This window comes from Gasterosteus aculeatus, chromosome 1, assembly GCF_964276395.1.
Source record: "Gasterosteus aculeatus chromosome 1, fGasAcu3.hap1.1, whole genome shotgun sequence".
Lineage (NCBI taxonomy): Eukaryota > Metazoa > Chordata > Actinopteri > Perciformes > Gasterosteidae > Gasterosteus > Gasterosteus aculeatus.
In genome coordinates this window covers 10169555-10189264 of record NC_135688.1, presented here as the reverse complement: position 1 = coordinate 10189264, position 19710 = coordinate 10169555, and the positions used below count along the sequence as shown (strand labels likewise).

Here is a 19710-nt window from a genome sequence, read left to right as displayed (position 1 = left end):
ACAGATGAGATTAAAACTGTTTAGCGTTCAAATCTCATGAATACATCTGGACCTAAAATCCAGCGTGGTTCCTTTCCCGTTTCAACAGAGAGCTCAAGTTCGATCGATTTTCTTCATCCATGCCTGAAGAGTGAACACGGCCCGCGCGGCATAGAAACTAGTACAGGAAAGAATACCTACCTGAGTACATGTGTGACTTGATGAGGAGCAGGAGGAGGTCAACAGATCAAGATAGATTATTTGTCTCCCCTTTTCACACAGATGTGCTTGCAGGTTTGTTCCCCAGACCATCGTGTTAAGGCCTTAAAACCCATCACTATAAATTGGAGGTGTGATATGAACTGTTTTATTGTCCATCACTTGTTTTAATCTTATTTTTCCTGGAACACTACTACAAGCATTATTTGCATACACACATACTCCAGTACCCCCAGAATCACGATGCACAAGAAAAGCAACTTTAATGACCAATACCGAAGAAGCAGTATTGTGTTCCCACACGCGCAACATTCCAAAATGCTCTGCACCCTGTAAAGTATTTACCTCACTGGGGTAAGAGCTTGACTCTTACCCTGCAAGGCTGCATTCCTCTCACTGGGATCTAGACCGGACCAACGGGGCAGGGGGACACCACTGCGTGAGCCTCGGCAGGCAGCGCTCGGCCTTGGGCCCTAATACTGTTGCAGCTGCAGGCGGAACGGGGCAGAAGGGCAAAGTTTTGAGCCGTAATGGCCCTCCAGTGTTTGTCTGGAGATTGATTTTTTTTTTTTTTTTTTTAAATGGATGACCAAGCACAAGCCGTGCAACCCCTGGACGAGCTTCGCTCTGCGCAGCCTGCAGAAGGAGCTCAGTGGGGACACTTCCACATATGCGCGGATACACGTGCACGCGCACGGCTTTAAGTGTTAAAAGGACACGCGTTCACACATGCAAACTCTTTAACAGAGCTAGCTCGGCTATACGTTGTATTTTATGTGTACTTTTTCATCTTATTCAATCATCTGTGCTGGTGAATGTGGTTTATTTGCCACTACCGGAACCGTAAGTGTTCCTACCCAGTAGGACTGGTGGGAGGATTTTGACTCATGAAAACAAGTCTGACAGGAAGCCGTTAAGTTTGTTAGATTATAGATTTAGACATAAAAGAAGAGACGTCATGAAAATGATCATTATACGAACTTTCACAAAACTTCAAATCGACACAGTTGACATACTCCCTCACAAATTTAATGACGATAATAATACACTGTTAAATGAAAACATTTACTGTTCTCCGAGCGGTGAGACTATTTTAGGACTCAGAGGTATAAAAATGTCAGCTACCCCGTCTGAGCCGCTCCTTCCAGACCTGTCTTGCTTGAAGCACCAGTTGGCGTCATAACCAACATTACAGTTTTAACAGCCTTCCGCCCATTAGAGGCCGAGTACAGTAAGACACACCGGGGAGGCAGATCGGGCCGCTGGGACCGAACAAGTACCAACAGAGACGGAGCGACGCAAATCACGTTTTTTAATTTGGGGTTATTCAAGCATGGACGTGAAAACGTCTTTGGCTGTCTGTAGCCCCTGTGTGACTTTGCACTTTGGTGGAGCTCACGGTAGGGCAGACGGAGAGTGTGGGGGGGTAGGGGGTGAAGCTTTTGCAGCCATCTGCCTTTGTGCCAACAGTTGGTTACTGTGGCAACCAGTAAAATGTCATTATCTTTAATTTACACTGTGGCAGGTTCAGGTGTTTTTCAATTGTCTCTCTGCGGTGACTCACCCATATTTGGCAGCGGCCCTCCGCTTCATTCTGAGGCTCTTCATTCCCTTTCCCCCTGTGTGATCCTTTCTTTTTAGTGCGCGGCATACCATTCCTCTCTCTTAAGGTTATGCTGTTCCTAGAGTGCAGGAGGCAACTCTGCTTTTAAGACGGCGAGGTCGTATCAATGCACAACACGGAGTCGGGGCAAAACGTTTAAAAGTAAAGAAGAGCCGGGATGAAACAGTTGAGCGACAGCGGAGACGACCGTGGGAAAGGTGGAGGGGAAAGAGGTGGAGAAAGTGGTTGTCCCTCCTAAACAGCGGCTTATTTCTCTCCTGTTGAAGCTTGTCGGGGCGCCGGCAGCAGCAAGAAGTGCAGATAGTGCAAAGTAGCTCTGTCTGCGTGTCATTAGGCGACCGCAAGTGCTAAGCACTTACCAGAAGCTGCTTGTGTTAGGCCCCCCGGCCCACCTCTTCTTCCCCTCGTCATAGATCTCTATACAACCAACTTTAATTATTTCATTTTTTTTTATGGGTTGGCACACCAAAGTTCTTGAAATATTGCATTATGTTTGGAAAATGATTTATTTTCTAGTTTATGAGGCCCCTCGAAATGAAAAACCCAAATTGCTGCGGTGTGCACAAACAATACCAGCCTTCAAAAACCCGTTTTCTCATCCATTTTATTATAACGATCAGTTTCTCGCCATCTTGCGCTGGGTGGGTCGATCACAAACACTGTCCAATTCAATGAAAACCAAATTGCACAAACTATGCCGCCGTTTATCTCGAGCTATTCTTTGAATCTGGCTTTCTAACTTTCAGGCCACCTGTCAAAACCAGCTGGCAGTGCAGTGTCAATGCGCACCTTTATTACTGTTGACGGCGTTATTGACCTTCCACGGCGCAGGAAAGGATCGAGGGGATTTAGTGAGGTGCGAGTGGAGGGGACATCTATTAGTTGTCTTCTTGTTCTTCTCAACTGACAGGTCGTGATGCTGCTGCTCATGCCGGCCCATTAGTGCCCAGGCCACAAGCCAATGTACTGTCATTTAAAAAAAACACTGGTTTCTACACTGTAGAAATAGTTTTTATAAGATTTTGTCCCTTTTTTCTGTAATTTTCTTATTATATTGTTCTTAAGATTCAGCGTTTCCTTAACATCTCTCCCTGCAAGGAAGAGCCAACAAAACCTAATGTGTGAGATGAGAATGTTCCGTGTTGACGTTGAACTGCGACTAGCCGTTGCGTGTGGGTGTTTTTGTGTGTGTGAGATGACCATCTGTCACCTAGTAACAGTTTGTGTGATCTCTGGACTGGTAGATCTCCCTGTTGGGATCATAACGCCTGATTATATAAAAAGCCTGGGGGTTAAAAAGCCCAGATGGAGAGACCTAAGCAACATTATCCTTCAGCGTTCATAAATATTCAAATGGAGAAGTCCCTCTGAATCCTGTGTGTTCGGTGTAATGTATTGTGGCTGATGACTTGTAGTCGATGGCACACGGTTGATTGCTCTTTATTTGACGCATCACAATATTTGCCTCCGTTGCCGATGCCAGCTGAGCGATCGGGAACACTTCGCTTGCCTCTGAACGGCTCTTGTAATGTCAACAGCGAGCAGGGGCCGCATTAGCTAACTACCGAGTCCAGACGGAGCTAACAGCGTTTACCTGAGGGGGTGGGGGGGTGGGGGGGGGCAGAGGGTGAGGCTGTGCTTCTGCGGCCGTGTTAACGGCTGCAACCGCCATATGGGAGCAACCCGGGTGGAGCCCTAGCAAAGGGCGTAAGGGAGCGCAGCCCATATGGTGGACGGTGGAGACGGGACAATGGAAGCTGTACAGCTGCAATCAAGACTAGGCCACGAGTTTAGTCGGGCCCTCACAGCCCTCGCTTGCAGCAGCAGATCACATATGAAACATCTATTACACAGAAGCCCACTCATGCAGATAATGAGCACTCCACTAAAAATGAGTTAAAAGTTGAACGTAATGCCTGCAGTTGAGCTGTCTCTAACAAGTCGTGGTATTTTATGTGGATGGCTTTGTCTGCCTGGGAGTGCAATTGAATTGAGTTCAGGAGTAACTGCGAGTGACTTTGTCGGGTTGTTAGATTCATGAAATATGGATTGATCTTTTATCAAGACACTGTCTTTATTAAGCCTTCCCACCCAGAGGTTACGGTGCAGATTCATCGACCGGAGTTGAGATGCTGAGCAGAAACTTTTGTGCTGTGATACCCCTTCAGCAGTATGAAAGCCCGACTCCTTTCTAGTTCACGGGCTCTTTTTAATGAGCAAATTTATTATGCACAATCCAATTTTATTTTTAAACCGAGAGGATGTGCTGTAAGAAATTATATAATAACTTTAGACATGAACACGTACAAAATTCATTTTGTTTCGTTTTAATAAAATATCAGACACGAAAACATTCCTCAAACAATTTCCGGTCCTTTGTTATTGAAAAAATAGACTAACACACACACACAAACCCACACCATTGCTGTCAAACCCGTTACACTAGCATCTAGAATTGGAGGCTCGCTCAGGTGGAAGATTAGCGGCTGGCACAGAAACCAACTCCTTTAGGAAGAGTCATGCATGGGACATATTGGTTTACGGCCTACATTTGTCTGCGTTGTAGCCGTTTTCTTTGGGCTGTTGAATGGCGTTGGGCAGATCAGGACCGGTGTATTGGCTGCCTGAATGCGTGCATACAGCCGTGCTGACGCTGGCGGGCATTCTGGCAGGGGAGCAGGGATCAGATGCACGCTGATATCACCTGCAGCAGACAGTCGGCTGGTCCTGCGGGGGATGGGGCCACGAGGTCGGGTGCTACTGCTGAGGGAGCACAGCAGAGACGTGCTAAGACGGAGGAGGACGGGAAGTATAGGCTAAATTAGACAAGGGCCAGGGGGCATTGAAAGAAATGAGTAAGGCAGTTCATGCCTGGCAGAGAGTATGAAGTGGGAGGGAGAGCAGAGGCCCACAGATAAGCTTTTGTGCCAAAGGAAAACACAGCACTGTCTGTCTTTCTCACGTGCATATAAAGCAACACTTGTTGTTGTTTATGCCGGGTAGCCCGGTGAACAGGGAATCTTTGGAGCTGTCCCCTACCAATGGTTGGTTCCCCGAATCCCGTGCTGTTAATGCCATCAAATGTTTTATTCAAAAACTAGATCATTCAAAACTTTGCCAAACCAAAGATGCCCGCTTCAATTTGCTTCAACGGACCAGCAGTCGGTAACCCAACGTCGTTAAAATGTGAATCACGCAAGACCTTTTAAAGCAGGAGGCTTTCAGGCTTATTGTCCGACAAATGAATCAAACAATCAACCAGTTAATTTTTGATCAGAGGGAAATTCAACGTCCGGTGAAAGTGAACGGATTAAAGCTCAGTGACTGAAATCTAACTAAGCAGCGTGTAAAGGTTACAGAACTGGTGTTGCAGTTGGAGAAGTTCTGGCTGCAGAAACACTGACCTTTCACACGCCTGAGAAATGACTTTTATCATCGAAGACGAAGGTATCACGCACTGAGTATTTGTTAATGTGTGTGTTTGTAAGAGCAGGTTTATGCGGTGCTGGTACCAAACTTGGAGCTGTCATTGACTACGTTTCCAGCACATTATATTTAGCTGTGCTATCAGCGAGGCCTTCTGGTACAGTTTGAAGAGGTTTAACCACAGTGACACCCTCTTCCTCTGCTCTGACCGCGCTCTCCACTCTTAAAAAGGCCGTCCGTTCTTTCTCTTTATCCGACTTCAATCTCATCTTCTCTGCCCTCTTCCCTTTGTCTTATTCCTGATATGCTGCATTCTCAATTGTTGACCGAATGTTTGTTTACACACTTTGTCCCTCAAATTTTTTTTGGGGGGTGGGGGGGCTCTCATCCTGCATCCTTCCTTCCTCCCTCTGTCTGTCCACCTTTCTCCTTGGGTTGGGGGGTGGAAAAGGCCGATGAGTTTGGCTCAATGGTTGCTTCACTCAAGGTTGCTAAAAGCTACAATACACTGGAGACGTGGGCCATAGCATACATGTGTACACTGTATGGAGAATGCACCGAAAACAGCTAATTGTTCACTTAATGCATACGTGTGTTTTATTTCCATTGGGTCTGTGTGCACACTCTGTCCATGATGGGGGAAGGGGGGGGGGGGGGTGGATTTGTTATCCGCGGGGGCTCATAACTCCAACGCCATGGGATCATGCTCTTGGCACGGACAGCACCACTCCCAATCCGGCAAAATGGCTCGTTTGCTGCATTATTACCTGTTATGTGTTAATGGGGATATAAAAGTTAAATGAATGGAAGGTGCGCCGGTGCGTCGCGTCAAAGTATTATCGTTGTATTTTGTTACTTGCGTTGGATTTGGTCATGAGGTTCGGTTGGTCACGGTAAATACGGTCTTGCATCAACCAAAGTGAGCAGGCACAGTGGGCAACGCGGCTTTATTATATGCAAACATGGCGTAAGGTCAATGACAACCTTCTGAAAGTGTGGTTGTGTGCTGTAAATGTATTTCTTTATTACAATAAAACCGCTAACTATTCATGTAAAGCTTATTAAATGTGGTGCGGAGGCAGAACTTTTGCTAAAATATTCTTGGAGCTGTGTGTGCGTCTGCGGTTATGTGCTATATGGTCTGCATTATGTAGTTCTGGTCTTCATGAGCAAGAAAGCACTCTCTGACCCCAAACCCACAGCCCGATCCCCTGCCCACGACCCTAGCTTTGTACTAATGGACAGCAAATCTCCAGAAGATGAGAATAAGTGGCGAGGATGACAGAGGGGAAGTGTTGGAGACACGAAGGCTCTCGATGAAATAAATCTTGACGGATGGAGAGACGAGGAAAGCGCTTTTGCGGTGAGCGCAGGAGGGACAGAAAAATAAAATGGTTGAGGAGAAAGGATGAAGGCCTTTCTCCTCTAAGGGAGTGACAAGGGGAGGGAAAACATGTTTTGCAGGGAGGGAGTGCGAGCTAGTCCAGAGTCTTAAGGGAAGCGAGAGTTTTTCCACCTCGCTGCCACTCAGTCATTATCACAGTCATACAGCTTCATGACTATTTCATGACCTTTTTGTTTCTGACAGCTCCCAGCCTGCCTGAGTGCATAATACTGTGCAACCAGAGGGCTCTGCCGGGAAACCTTGCGAGCAATATCCCGCGTTTATCCTTGTTTAGCTGTTTTCATTATAAACTCCATTGCATGCTGTAAGAAATATGTTGTTTTGGTAGTTGTGTCATAGTGTCGGGGATTGACTCCAGCACTGGATCTCTAACCCCCCTCACCGCCCCCACATACATTTGATTTTGTATTGAAGAATTATATTAGGAAAATATATCTTTTACAATTACAGGGTCCCCTCAAAACCACTTTCCTTGACTTGGGTTTTCACTCTACATTGAGGTTAATGCATCACGGCGATAAGAATTTACATTGGTACGTCAAAACGGGCTTTAGTGATAATTACTCCCTGACTCACTCTTCCATCTTGCTCTGTTGTGAAAGGAATGCAGCCCCCCCCCCTCTCCTCCAACCCTGTGAGGGCTACATGGTCTCTCTGGTCACTGCCTCTTCCCTGCTGCCCTTTTTCTAGCACGTGTTATGATGAACTTCACGCCCTGCCGCCCCAGCATTAGCTTCGGGCTGCACTCCAATACCCTACACATGCATCCTCTCTTCCTTGGCTTCTCTTGTCCAGGGCGCAGTCAGTGACCTAGAAATGGCTGGTTCAGTTAGGGAAAGCTTCTCTATCATAACTGTGTTTTAGACTTTTTATTTGAAGCAATAGATTTGAAAATGCTTGTCAGAGAGAGGATGGAGCAACCGGGAAATGGAGATGTGGGTAAGAGCTCCCGGTCGTGCTGCTTGTGAATAGCCGGGGGGGGGGGGGGGGGGCGGTGAGAGAGAGAGAGATGTGAAGTGTCAGACCTTAACTCAGGCAGGCCTCACCACGCCCTTCCCCCCTCTTCCCTCAGGGGATTCCAATGTGCAGCTGACGTGACCCGGGCCACTGACCCCTCTCCCCTTCCCCTCATACTCATTCTTCTCCATACCCCCATCCTCTCCATGTGCACTAACTTCCCGCCCTCACCCCCCTCCTTCCCCTCTTTCCTGCACCTCCTCAAACTCTCTCTCTACTATTCGGCTTACCCTAACGTTTCCGTGTAAGAGACAGCTCCAACGCCGTCCCTAACCTTTCTCTGCCTAAACTGCCACGGGCCTCGAGACGGTGGTATTTTGCTGGACATGCGCACCAGACACCAGGCCTCTGGGTGAACTGGGAGAGACTTGCTGTCTGAGTGCTCCACAAACCGGACTGCTTCACTAAGGCGAGCTGGCTCTGGCTCTGCAGTGGTGTTTTTATAGGTCTCCGGAAAGAGGAAATGTATTCCCTAAATGACTGGATCTATTGTGTACGAAATGCGGCACTTCGACTACCAGTAAGAGCGACTGTCCAAAACGAGCCTAAGTTGTAATGTCACATATACTGTATGTTCTGTGTTTTCTGTGAGTTTTTTGCCGGTGCAGTCGGTCTCATGATGAGACGTTTTATTTTCTTCCATTATCTGCTGGTGGGTTCTTTCAGTGAAGGAGATGTTAGCTTGCATCTGTGAGCATGTTGAGCCTGGCTCAACCCCCCCCCCCCCCCCCTCCCTCCCCCAGGTCTATAGGGACTTAAGGAGTGCCTGACTTTATTTAATCCAGACACGCTCATAACTGGTCACAGGCATGACCCATTTCACACAGGACACGCTCATCACCAGCCTGTTACATAGGATGAAAAGGCAGCTGGTGTGTGTGTGTGTGTGAGCACTTTAGTTAAGTCATGTAGGCATTTGTGGCGGTGTGGGTCCGCACCAGGGCCTCCATACCTCCTCTGTATGTAGTGTCAGCTGAGTAAGCAGCTACTTTGAGCACGTAACAACAGTTCAGTCTGTGCAAAGATGCAGGTCACAGCAACCTTCGCAATAGCAGAGAGCTTTTGGTAGACTTCCAAAATTAAAGTGCAATTTAGAACGCAGCGAATGATAACGAAATGAGAAACGAGTGAGTAACTGTTAATGAATTCTGCTAGATGTCAACATGAAACATCTATCGAGTGACTTTCATAATATTGTGATGCCTGTGAACTTGGTCTTTGTGTTGCACAGGTGTCATGTGGATACAGTATATTTAAAAAAAGAGAATTTACAGGCTGGATATATGTTCTCTTTTGCTGCATATTTTTGTGGCAGATTGTAGTTTGGCCTGTCGGCTTTGTATCGTAAACATGACCAGGTCAGGACACAGGTGTGCTTTTGACCTGCTGACTCCAGCTCTACAGATACTTCACCTGCAGTGTATTCCAATGCATTCGAGGCTGTATATACTACCATGTATACGGTCTACTGTTTTCCAGCTGTATGTTGTCTGTATTTGCGCACACACAGACAATAGCTGCTTGAAAAAGACCAGCAAGTCTTGCCAAGCACAAAATCTGTCTTTATTAATACAGTCCATCCCTGGACGTTCTCTTTGATGTCGATTCCTTTTTCCTCTGGCACTTGGATACACCTGGTGGAGCACCCGGAACGTCTCGCCTCTTCAATGCTAATTCATAGTCTGATCAGAATTTTCTTTATTGAAACTCAGGTTTTCAAGGCCATAGCTGTCCGCTTTGAACTTCAATTAGTACCTCTGCTATGTAAAGTATATGCAGAAGTTGTTACACCGCATTTGCGAGCTTGCTTTTCATCTACCGTTTGTTCTACTGTAGTGAGTTTCTTACTCCTCCCACCATTTCCTTTCCATTGTCTCGCCCTCTGGTATAGCAGCGCTGGGCTTTGAAGTTCATCTTTGCGCATCCACAGTTCTCTGTTGTCTGACGGTTCAGCAGCACTGAAGGCTTTGTCTGCTTTTGTGCTCTGTCACAATAGCTATTTGTGATTAATAGTGGTTTTAATGTCTGTTTTACTACATTAGCACTTCAGTTATGACATGGAGGGGATGGTCTTGTACTGCAATTTTGTTCACTGTCTATCTTGAAAAGATTTTTATTCCTTTTACAAATTGCGCTGTCAGAGAGGGCCATTCCATAAAGAGCATTCCCCACCCCTCGTCGTGTCTCGTTATTTCTAGGCCGGGTTATCTACTGATGGAATAAATTCCACTGAGATTGGCCAGTCTAATAAGTAGACCTCTATGAATGAATCTTTCTTTTCGTTGTGTGTCCAACATCCTGTCAAAAATGTAGATTAAAATACATTTTAAGGAAATGTTCCTATTACCAACACTCACTCCATCTATGTCTCTATGACTAACTACGTAATAAAACTGCATTTATAAAAAGCAGCCATATAGTATAAAGATTGACGGTCATCTGCCTACCTTTGGAAAAAAATGGGCTTTATCAGTTAACGATGGCTGTGTGTGACGAAAGATGAGTTTTGGATATTCTTTGAATGTTCGTTGTTGATGAGGACCACAAATTGGCACCATATTTTCCTTAATCTTCATCTACTGTGGGTAAATACGTCGAGACATTATTACTGATGCATCCGCCAACTCTGATCTCTTTGTAGAGTGCTGTATAGTGAGAAACATAGGAAAACATGTTTTTGATGGAGACGAGTCAGCCAACAGGCAGTGCAGCCTTTTAAAATGCAGATGGCTTTCCCTAGTTGGCCAATTAGTAACTTTAGCTCTGGATCACTTATCTGCTTTCATCTTCTTGTGTGTCTTTCATTTTGGGTGCAGGGAGGTTAGCGTGCCTGTTTTCACAAGTGTGTGGTAGTGCGCGTCTTTCTGTGCACATTCGTATGTCCGTTTTGTGCAATACCTAAAGCTCGACATAACTTTATTCTACTGCTACTGGCAACTAACCATAGTGTTATATGTTTGATGCTATGCCAGAGCACGTCTCAACAAACCTATGAATAAAATGTTGAAGGTAGCAGTGCTGTCCTGGTAGTATAACAATTAAATAGGGTAAAATTGCTTTTTACTGAGCTACAGCTGGGTTAAGTAGTTTGCAGCATTCCAGCAGCTTTGCCACTGACCTCAATCTTTTCAGGAAACATTCATTAGAGAAATAGGATCACAGATTAAACATTATTAACGGCACACAGACGCATAGAAGGAATTTAGAGTGACACAATAGCTCTCTAATAATAAAGCCTGTCATGTTTTTCTTTTGTATTTCTGAATATTAAATAAATCTCCCCATGTTTCTCCCTCTTTCTCTCTGTTATGCAGGGCCAAACTCCAGCCCGCTGAGGTCATCTTGCATGGAAACCCCCTTCTGTCCTGGCAGCCCTTTCTCCTACCTAGAGCTACTGGCCTGCATGGCAGGATGAGCCTCTGCCAGCATTGATAATGGCCAAAAAGCAAGATGCGCGGGCACCCACCTACAACCTGGTTGTGGTTGGGCTGTCCGGCACGGAGAAGGAGAAAGGCCAATGTGGTGTTGGCAAATCGTGCCTCTGTAACCGCTTTGTTCGGCCAAGTGCAGATGACTTCCACCTAGACCACACCTCCGTTCTCAGCACCAGTGACTTCGGAGGCCGTGTGGTAAACAATGACCACTTCCTGTTCTGGGGAGAGGCCGTGCGGGTGCTGGAGGAGGGGCCTGAATGCCGTATGAATGTGGTGGAGCAAACGGAGTTCATTGATGATCAGACGTTCCAGCCGCACCGAAGCACGGCGCTCCAGCCTTACATCAAGAGGGCAGCTTCCACCAAGCTGGCTTCGGCTGAGAAGCTGATGTACTTTTGCACGGATCAGCTGGGTCTGGAGCAGGACTTTGATCAGAAACAGATGCCCGAAGGAAAGATTAATGTGGATGGCTTCTTACTCTGTGTGGATGTTAGCAGGGGTATGAACCGGAGCTTTGAGGACCAGATGAAGTTTGTTACCAACCTGTACAACCAGCAAGCCAAAACGAAGAAACCTGTGGTACTGGTTCTCACTAAATGTGATGAAGGAGTTGAGCGTTATATTAAAGACTCACACACCTTTGCCCTTGCCAAGAAGAACCTACAGGTGGTAGAAACATCAGCACGATCTAATGTCAATGTTGAACTTGCCTTTCTGACACTGGTTCAGCTAATTGACAAGAGCAGGGGAAAGCCCAAAATCATCCCTTACTTTGAGGCACTGAAACAGCAGAGTCAACAGATCGCCTCAGCCAAAGACCGCTATGAGTGGTTGGTCAACCGAATCGTGAAGAATCACAATGAGACGTGGCCCGCAGTCAGTCGCCGCATGCAGTCAGCCGCCGAGTACAAGGAATATGTCTTCCTTGAGGGGACCGCTAAAGCCAAGAAGCTCTTCCAGCAGCATGTGCATAGACTCAAACAAGATCATATAGAGAGACGTAGAAAGGCCTACCTTAGCACTCTACCACAGGCCCTGTCTGTACTGTTACCAGAGTTGCATGAGATAGACCACCTGAGCTGGTCTGGAGTTCAGAAAGTCCTGGAGATGAAGAGAGATTTCTCCCAATGGTTTGTGGTGCTGGATGACACACCTTGGGAGACCACAACACATATTGACGCCATGGATGATGATAGAATCCCCCAAGACCTTCTGGAGACTCCCGTAGCTGAAGCTATCTATGAAACCCACCTGGAGCAGCTAAGAAATGAACGCAAGCGGGCTGAGATGAGATGGGAGTTCAAGGAGAAGCTAAGCGTATCTCCTTTCATCACACCAGGGAAACCTTGGGAGGAGGCCCGAAGCTTCATAATGAATGAAGACTTTTACCAATGGCTGGATGAGGCTGAATATCTGGACATCTACAACAAACACCAGAAGGAAATCATTGACCGAGCCAAAGAGGACTTTCAGGAACTACTTCTTGAATACTCTGAGCTCTTTTATGAGCTGGAAGTGGATGCAAAGCCAAGTAAAGAGAAAATGGGAGCCATTCAGGAGGTGTTGGGTGAGGAGCAAAGGTTTAAAGCTTTGCAGAAGCTGCATGCAGAAAGGGATGCTCTTGTATTGAAACATATCCACTTTGTCTACCACCCTACAAAGGACACTTGTCCCAACAATCCCCACTGTGTGGACAGTAAGATCGAGCAGATACTGGCCTCCAGATTCCCTACCCGCTACCCATCATCAGATAGTTCAAGACTGGACTTGGGCAGGGCCGAACGGATAAATCTTGTCATCCTCGGTAAAGATGGGCTAGCAAGAGAGATGGCAAATGAGATAAGGGCCATGTGCACCAGTGACGACCGGTACGTGTTGGATGGCAAGATGTATGAGTTAGCCCTTCGTCCCATAGAGGGCAATGTACGTCTGCCGGTCAATTCATTCCATACACCAACCTTTACACCTCATGGTTGCCTGTGTCTGTACAATTCAAAGGAATCCCTCTCTTATGTTGTTGAGAGTTTAGAGAAGCTCAGGGAGTCGACTATAAGCAGAAGGGAAAGGGAAAACAGCTTAGCTCAACTCCCACTGTCCCTCCTTCTGGTCACCAAGCGGGGAGTGGGGTCCATTGGGGATATTGGGGGGGAGACGGCTCAGACTCTTATCCAACAAGGGCAGCAGGTGGCTGGAAAGCTGCAGTGTTCCTACTTGGACCCCGCCTCTCCAGGCGTTGGCTATGGTCGCAATGTCAATGAGAGGCAGATCAACCAGATGCTGAAGAGCCTCTTAGAATTACGGAGAAACATTGGGAGCAGCTCCCCTCCCTTACCCCCTCCATCCTCTACATTCAGAGACTCTCAGTCCCAGCCAGTGCTAGAGGCAGACCTGAGGATAGTCATGTGCCTGATGTGTGGAGACACGTACGACATTGACCAGCTGCTGGCTCCTTTCCTGTTGCCCCAGCATTGTCGTCCTGCTACTAACCTCAGCAGTGGCACCTCAGTTTTGCTGGATCTTAGTATAGGAGGTCAGAGACAGAATGTTGAGCTCTCACTGCTCTCCTTTCATTCCTCATTCTCACTTCGCAAGACCAAGCTGGTACACGGCTATATTGCAGTTTACTCTGCTCGTCGCAAGGCCTCTATGGAGACCTTATGTGCTTTCCTGTGTGAGGTCCAAGACATCATCCCAGTGCAGTTGCTAGCAGTTGGAGAAAGCCAAATGGAGCTGTCAGACTCCGAGTCAGCTAAGGAGCAGGTCAGTCAGGGAGAGGAACTTGCCCATGAAATAGAGGCCAGATTCAACACAGTGATATGTGGGCATGGTGGGGTTGTAGGGGGGCTTCATAAGATAGACCTCTTCCAAGCTTTTCTCAAAGAGGCGTTAGAGAAGCACACCATCGTTGAGGCCACACACATGTATGATAATGTGGCTGAGGCATGTACAAATGAGAGCAGCAGCCCTCACTGTGGCTCTCCTAGTCCAGTTAATATCCTTTTGGACTCAGAGGACGACATCGATCCATCGCCACCTTATCCTACCCTCAGGGAAGACGGCAGCCTCAGTTCCCACCATGGAAGCTTCAAGCTGCCAGAGCTGGATTCAAGTGATACCTTCTCAGTCATTGCTGAGCTTAGCACCTTTGAGAGCAAACTGAACAACAAGGTTCCTCCACAAGTGAAGCCCAAGCCAGTCCGTAAGGTGAATCTCGGCCCCTACATGGATCAGCAGGGGGGCACCAACCGCCGCTCCTTGCCCCAGGCTGTCAGTTGGGCTCCAGGTAGCGACGGTGGCTATGACCCCTCAGATTACGCAGAGCCAATGGATGCAGTGAGCAAACCTCGACCCACACAAGCGGAGAGCATTTACTCTGTCCCGCATGACAGCACGCAAGGCAAGATTATCACCATCCGCAATGCCAACAAAGGTCACTCTAACGGGAGTGCTGGGGGGAATGGATCCGATAGTGAGGCTGACAGCAGTTCGCTGGAACGAAGGAGAAAGTTGTCTGCCATCGGGGTAAAGCCCAAGCTTTACAGAGACAGATCCAAACGGCTTGGCAAGTTCAGCAGTTTCAGGACGAGCTTCTCGATAGGCAGTGATGACGAGATGGGGGGTCCGCCCAAGGTTAACCAGGATGAGGGAGGAGCCCAAAAAGACAACTCCATCGAAGAGATTGAGGATCCCAAAAGAAGAAATCTTCTCAAGAGCCTGCGCAGAAATACAAAGGTCAGTGATGGTGCAAGCTTCTGTGAAATAGGAGTTATGTTGAATATAAACTCTGCTGCTAAAACAAGTGTTAAATCATTTTATTTTATTGGCTGAAGTGCTTTTTTAAATTCCAGCATATTTTTATGTTGGAAAGTGAAAAACTATTTATACAGGATAGTGGCATATGTTTAAATAGTGGAAATTCAATTTTTAAGCACAAATTGTGAAGGTATGACTGACTGGATGCTGGATGTTGTGAGTTTATTGATATAATTGCTTAAAAATCCATAATCCTCAGTACAACTAGTCAGTACTTTGCATTGGCGGATAACTGTTGACCTTATTATCTCAATTGTTTTAACTGAGGTAAACTACAGAGAGTAGAAAGAGTATACTGAAATCATTAGCCATTCCTCAACTTGAGTACGCCCTACTGTCGGACCTCCCATAAAAGCACGTCTGCTATATTTGACCCTGACCGCTGTGCGAGAGCTCTAAACTCGCCAGATAAGCAGAGGAAAAGAGACAAACTCCAGTAGCACGCAGTCATTTTGTCTGTCTGCCCAGTTGCATCAGATTTCCGATGGTGTTCGATTGATTTATAGATTTTAGCAAGATTTGGACGGCATTGTCATTTTCTGTTGTAGAGATGCATGACAAATATTATACCCTCAACAAATGTGCTGTAAACAATGCTGCTGCAGCTTGCAGCAAACAAAAGTACCGACATGCCAAAACAAATGCAAGAATGGCAGCAGTGCCCCCCCCCCCCCAATTATACTTTACAGTACCCTATTGTGCAGCCCCCTTGCTTTAAGCCTTGCCAGTACTAGGACTAATCTTTGTTTACAACTTAGTGGCCAAAGGTGCAGTGTTTGCCCTTAATGATCTAGTGATTGACATCAGGTGAAGGCAGTGTGGTTTACTGTTCAGTGTGGAGGTACTATTGTGCCATATATGCCAAGCTGGGTCTTCTTAAGATGCCAAATTCTTCCCTGTCATCTTGGCCTTTCTGCTTCCTCCTTTTCCCTCGCTCATATTACGTGTTTTTCTTCTATTCTTGCTGATTCATACATTCTGCTCCTCAGCCGCCCTCAACTATGTGGTCCTTGAATCCGTCGACCCACAGCCTCTACCCCTCTCCTGTTTGTCTCTATGCTCTTTGCTCACACGTCTGACGATAGTTTTGACCTTACTCTGTTGGCCTGGTATGCTGCTCACTCACACACTGCGTGGTACAGAAGTGTCAGCTGAATAGAAGTTACAGCTTTGTGTGTTTTGCGTCTGGGATAATTACCATGGCTGTCAGGTGGGTGGAACAGGAGGGGGATGATTAATGTTATCACATGCTCCGCTGTGATGTCCAAGTGCCTGTACGTTCTCCCATAGCTCTAAACCGTCTCAACAACGTCATTTCCTTAATGCACCAACTGACTTGTTGTGATCAGCGCTGCTTCTGGAAAAGTGTGGAAGGAAGGGGTACCAATACATTGCACCGATCCCCTCATTAGCAAGTGCAAAAGCGCCCGTAGCTCTGACTCTTACCCGACCTTTTGCTCTGACCCCCTGCGGGCAAGGCCATTCAATAAGGTATCACATGACACATAATTACGCTTGTTTCAAAACAAAACCACAGGAAGATTTAAACCAGCTGAATTTACACCAGTTTATTGACCATCGCTGTAATTGGTGCCTCTGATTTTTGCCTTTTAAAAAGTCATGTTAAAAGCCTTTGTAGCTTAATTGTGGTTTGTAACAAGTTATCACATTCCATTCACTTTTTTTGAAGCAGCTCTTTCAAAGATAAGAGTCCATTTTCAATCTGCTGCAGTCTCACATGCCTAACTGGCATGTTCTTCAGTTACTTGGTCCTCTCGGACGTGTCATAGCAGGTATAGAAATAGCCGTTCCGGTTATAGTGGCTTGCAAGGGTCAAAAAAAGATATTTGAATTTAGAGTGACAGTTTGGTTTTGTGCACTGAAAACACTTTCCTAGTCAGTGCCTCAGGGTACTGTCCATCACTCCGAGTCATGACGTGTACGAACAAATAATTCAAAGTAGACTCCAAGTCTGTTGTGACCCCCACCCTCACCCCCTCTTCACCTCGGGCAATGACCAACTGGGTCTCTGTCCCGCCCGGCCTCCCTCAGAGAGAGGCCGGAAACATTTCCTCTTTCCTGCAGCTTTTCTCTTTTGTCTTTTTTTTTTTTTTTTTTCTTTTTTTTCAAACCTCCTCAGCCAGCGAGAGGAATGCTTTAAATTCCTCAGTCACCTAGTTCCAGTCTCGTGTCCTCAGACTGAAAAAATAAGAGGAAGGGAGAAAATAAAAATGGGAAACACATTGGCAGAATAAAAATGCTAGAAAAAGAGAGTTATGATCAGGCTAGTGGTTTTGTTTTTGCAGATTTGTGTTTCGGGAGCCGACAGTGTATGTAACACTCATCGTGGTGTCATGTCATTTTGTTTGTCTTTTGTGGTTGAGGTCTGTTTTGTCTTCTCAGCGCTGGCAACATATCGTCTCTGTCAGCTAAACTAAAAGGAGTCTCCAGAAGGCAAAACTACAGGGGGATGAGACAGTGAGAGAGGAAAGTGGGTGGAAGACATGGGTGAGGTGAGCGGGGGGGAGATGGGTTCAGAGACAGTCTGCTTAACTAAGATAGGGCACGTGTGTGTGTGTGTGGGTGTATATACATATACACAACACAGTCAGTGTGATAGGACACAAATAAATGATGAGTTGCTACTTGGAGCTAGCACATATTTGTTCTGGTAGTGTCACATATATTATTACTACCCCTGAAATTCAATTATAGCCTCATGTCGGTGTTTTGTGCACGTCTGGCTACACACACTTCACGTGCAGGTGTTCAGCTAATAGCCACAAGTGTAGGGATGTGTGTACATTGAGGAAGGGAGCATCAAAGGGCGGATCGGTCAGGGCCACGGGGAGTTGGCTTCTGCGTGATAAATGAAGGAATTCCAGTTGGGAATCTGCTCGTGTTGGTCCTCGTGGACAAGATTTGTTGATTTTCTGGACGGGTTTACCGTTATCTATCCTGGATGGCTTTCAGCTTTTCAGCACGGAGCCTTCATCAGCAGCTCAGTGCAGACTCTTTAGCCAGTCAGTGTTATCTTTGTTTGTCCTGACACTGAGCACCCAGTTGACGGGGGAAGTAGCAACTGCCCTTTTTTAATCATCAAACAGGCATCAATCAGGCCAATACTAAATAATGCAATGCAATCAAAGGACACAATGAAGTGTTATTATTATTTTATTTTTTTTCAATACTATTTGCTTTCCCCGGCTCTTTCTGTGTTCATCTACTAAGTCGTAACCAGTGTTCCCCTGGTTATTTCCCTGAATGCCGCTGTGAGTGAGGATGTGCATATCTGTGCTATCGAAAATGTTTACTGCAGGGCAGCGAGGCCGGGATCTGGAGCAGAGGCCACGTCGGGCTCCTCTCTAATGAGCACTCCTCGGCTCCTTTCGTGTGTGTGTGTGTGTGTGTGTGTGTGTGTGTGTGTGTGTGTGTGTGTGTGTGTGTGTGTGTGTGTGTGTGTGTGTGTGTGTGTGTGTGTGTGTGTGTGTGTGTGTGTGTGTGTGTGTGTGTGTGTGTGTGTGTGCGCGTGCGCGCGCGCTCGTGCACACCCAGCCAACCGTGCATCCCTACCTCAGCACCCTGCCTGCTAGCACAGAGCCTCGGGGGGGCTGACAAACTTACTAGAGATCCAGGCCTCATGGGGCCTTCAAAACATTTCCGCTGAACAGCATTAAAGTGCAATACAATTACTGCTGATGCCTCCGCCTCACCGAGGCAGGCGCAGAGAACGTTGCTGCAGTGAATTAGAGGTCTCCTAACACGAGAATAACGGTTGGAAAGTAATTAAACGATGCTTAACAGAGTACGATTATCTGAGCTGGAATGCAGAAAGAGCAACATAATTCTGAAGGAAGGACGGTGACGACAGAAAGAAGAAGATGATGGATGAACATTACTCGTTTGTGCACGGAACAGGGTGTGGAGTCAGGAATGTGTGATTACTTATCAGTCTAAAAGTGTGTGTGTGTGTGTGTGTGTGTGTGTGTGTGAGAGTCAGTCAGTCAGTCAAAGTTTTTGGTCACTTTATAACATGCTCACGATCCTTTCCCCTCCAGGCCCGCTGCCATTTTGGAAAAGTGTGCCTATGTCAGCAGAGTCTATGTCAATCAGACTCAAATGCAGTTACAGTTGGGCTCTGAGTGCTCCTGAAAGTCTTCTCCTTCCTCTCCCATCATATCTGTCCAGAAACCACGATCCAAACCCAGGCATTCCATCTCCAAACCAATCGAGAGCAACTACTTTGGCATGCCACTGACCTCCGTGGTCACTCCCGAGAGGCCCATCCCGCTCTTCATCGAGAAGTGCATTCGTTTCATTGAGGCAACAGGTAAGCATCAGTTCTACTTTACATAACAAGAAGTACCGCTGCTTAATGGAATCCGATCAGGCACAGAACCGGTTGTGGTTTTCAGTCATTTCAGTGTTTTGAAATGAGTTAAAAGGGCCCATTCTGCCTCTGTGTACGCTATACCTGTCTCATTATATGTCCTTATCGTAATCCTCCTTCCTCCCCGGAGGGATGTGGTCTTCGTGGCCATGATGATTCTCTGGTCTTCCTCGTTCTGATGCATTTCCGTTGCTCTTTGTTTGGCTTTGCAGAGCCTTAGACTCTATGGGAAGCCGGTTCCTTATCTGTATACGTGTATTCACTAAAGAATGTTTGTGTGGCATCTTTCTAACTGTTTTGAGTCAAAACATCAAGCAGATTGTTGGGGCTTCTTTTGTTTACTGCCAAAGTGTGTTGTGTTGTCTCAAAAATGAATCATCAGGGCCTCATTCAGGTCAATGAG

General features: G+C 46.7%; 1 protein-coding gene across 3 annotated transcripts in view; it reads left to right on the top strand.

The window, feature by feature from the left end:
* arhgap35a (Rho GTPase activating protein 35a) overlaps positions 1-19710 on the top strand; it is a 50924-nt gene that overhangs the window by 19685 nt on the left and 11529 nt on the right. For 2 of the 3 annotated variants that reach the window (XM_040173613.2, XM_040173621.2), the window contains exons 2-3: positions 10985-14836; positions 19106-19247. In XM_040173613.2, the coding sequence (XP_040029547.2) occupies positions 11105-14836; positions 19106-19247 (3874 nt within the window). In that variant the 5' untranslated portion in view covers positions 10985-11104. Of the gene's footprint in view, positions 1-7900; positions 8191-10984; positions 14837-19105; positions 19248-19710 lie in introns of those variants that run through there. The other variant, XM_078104871.1, reaches the window with a different exon arrangement.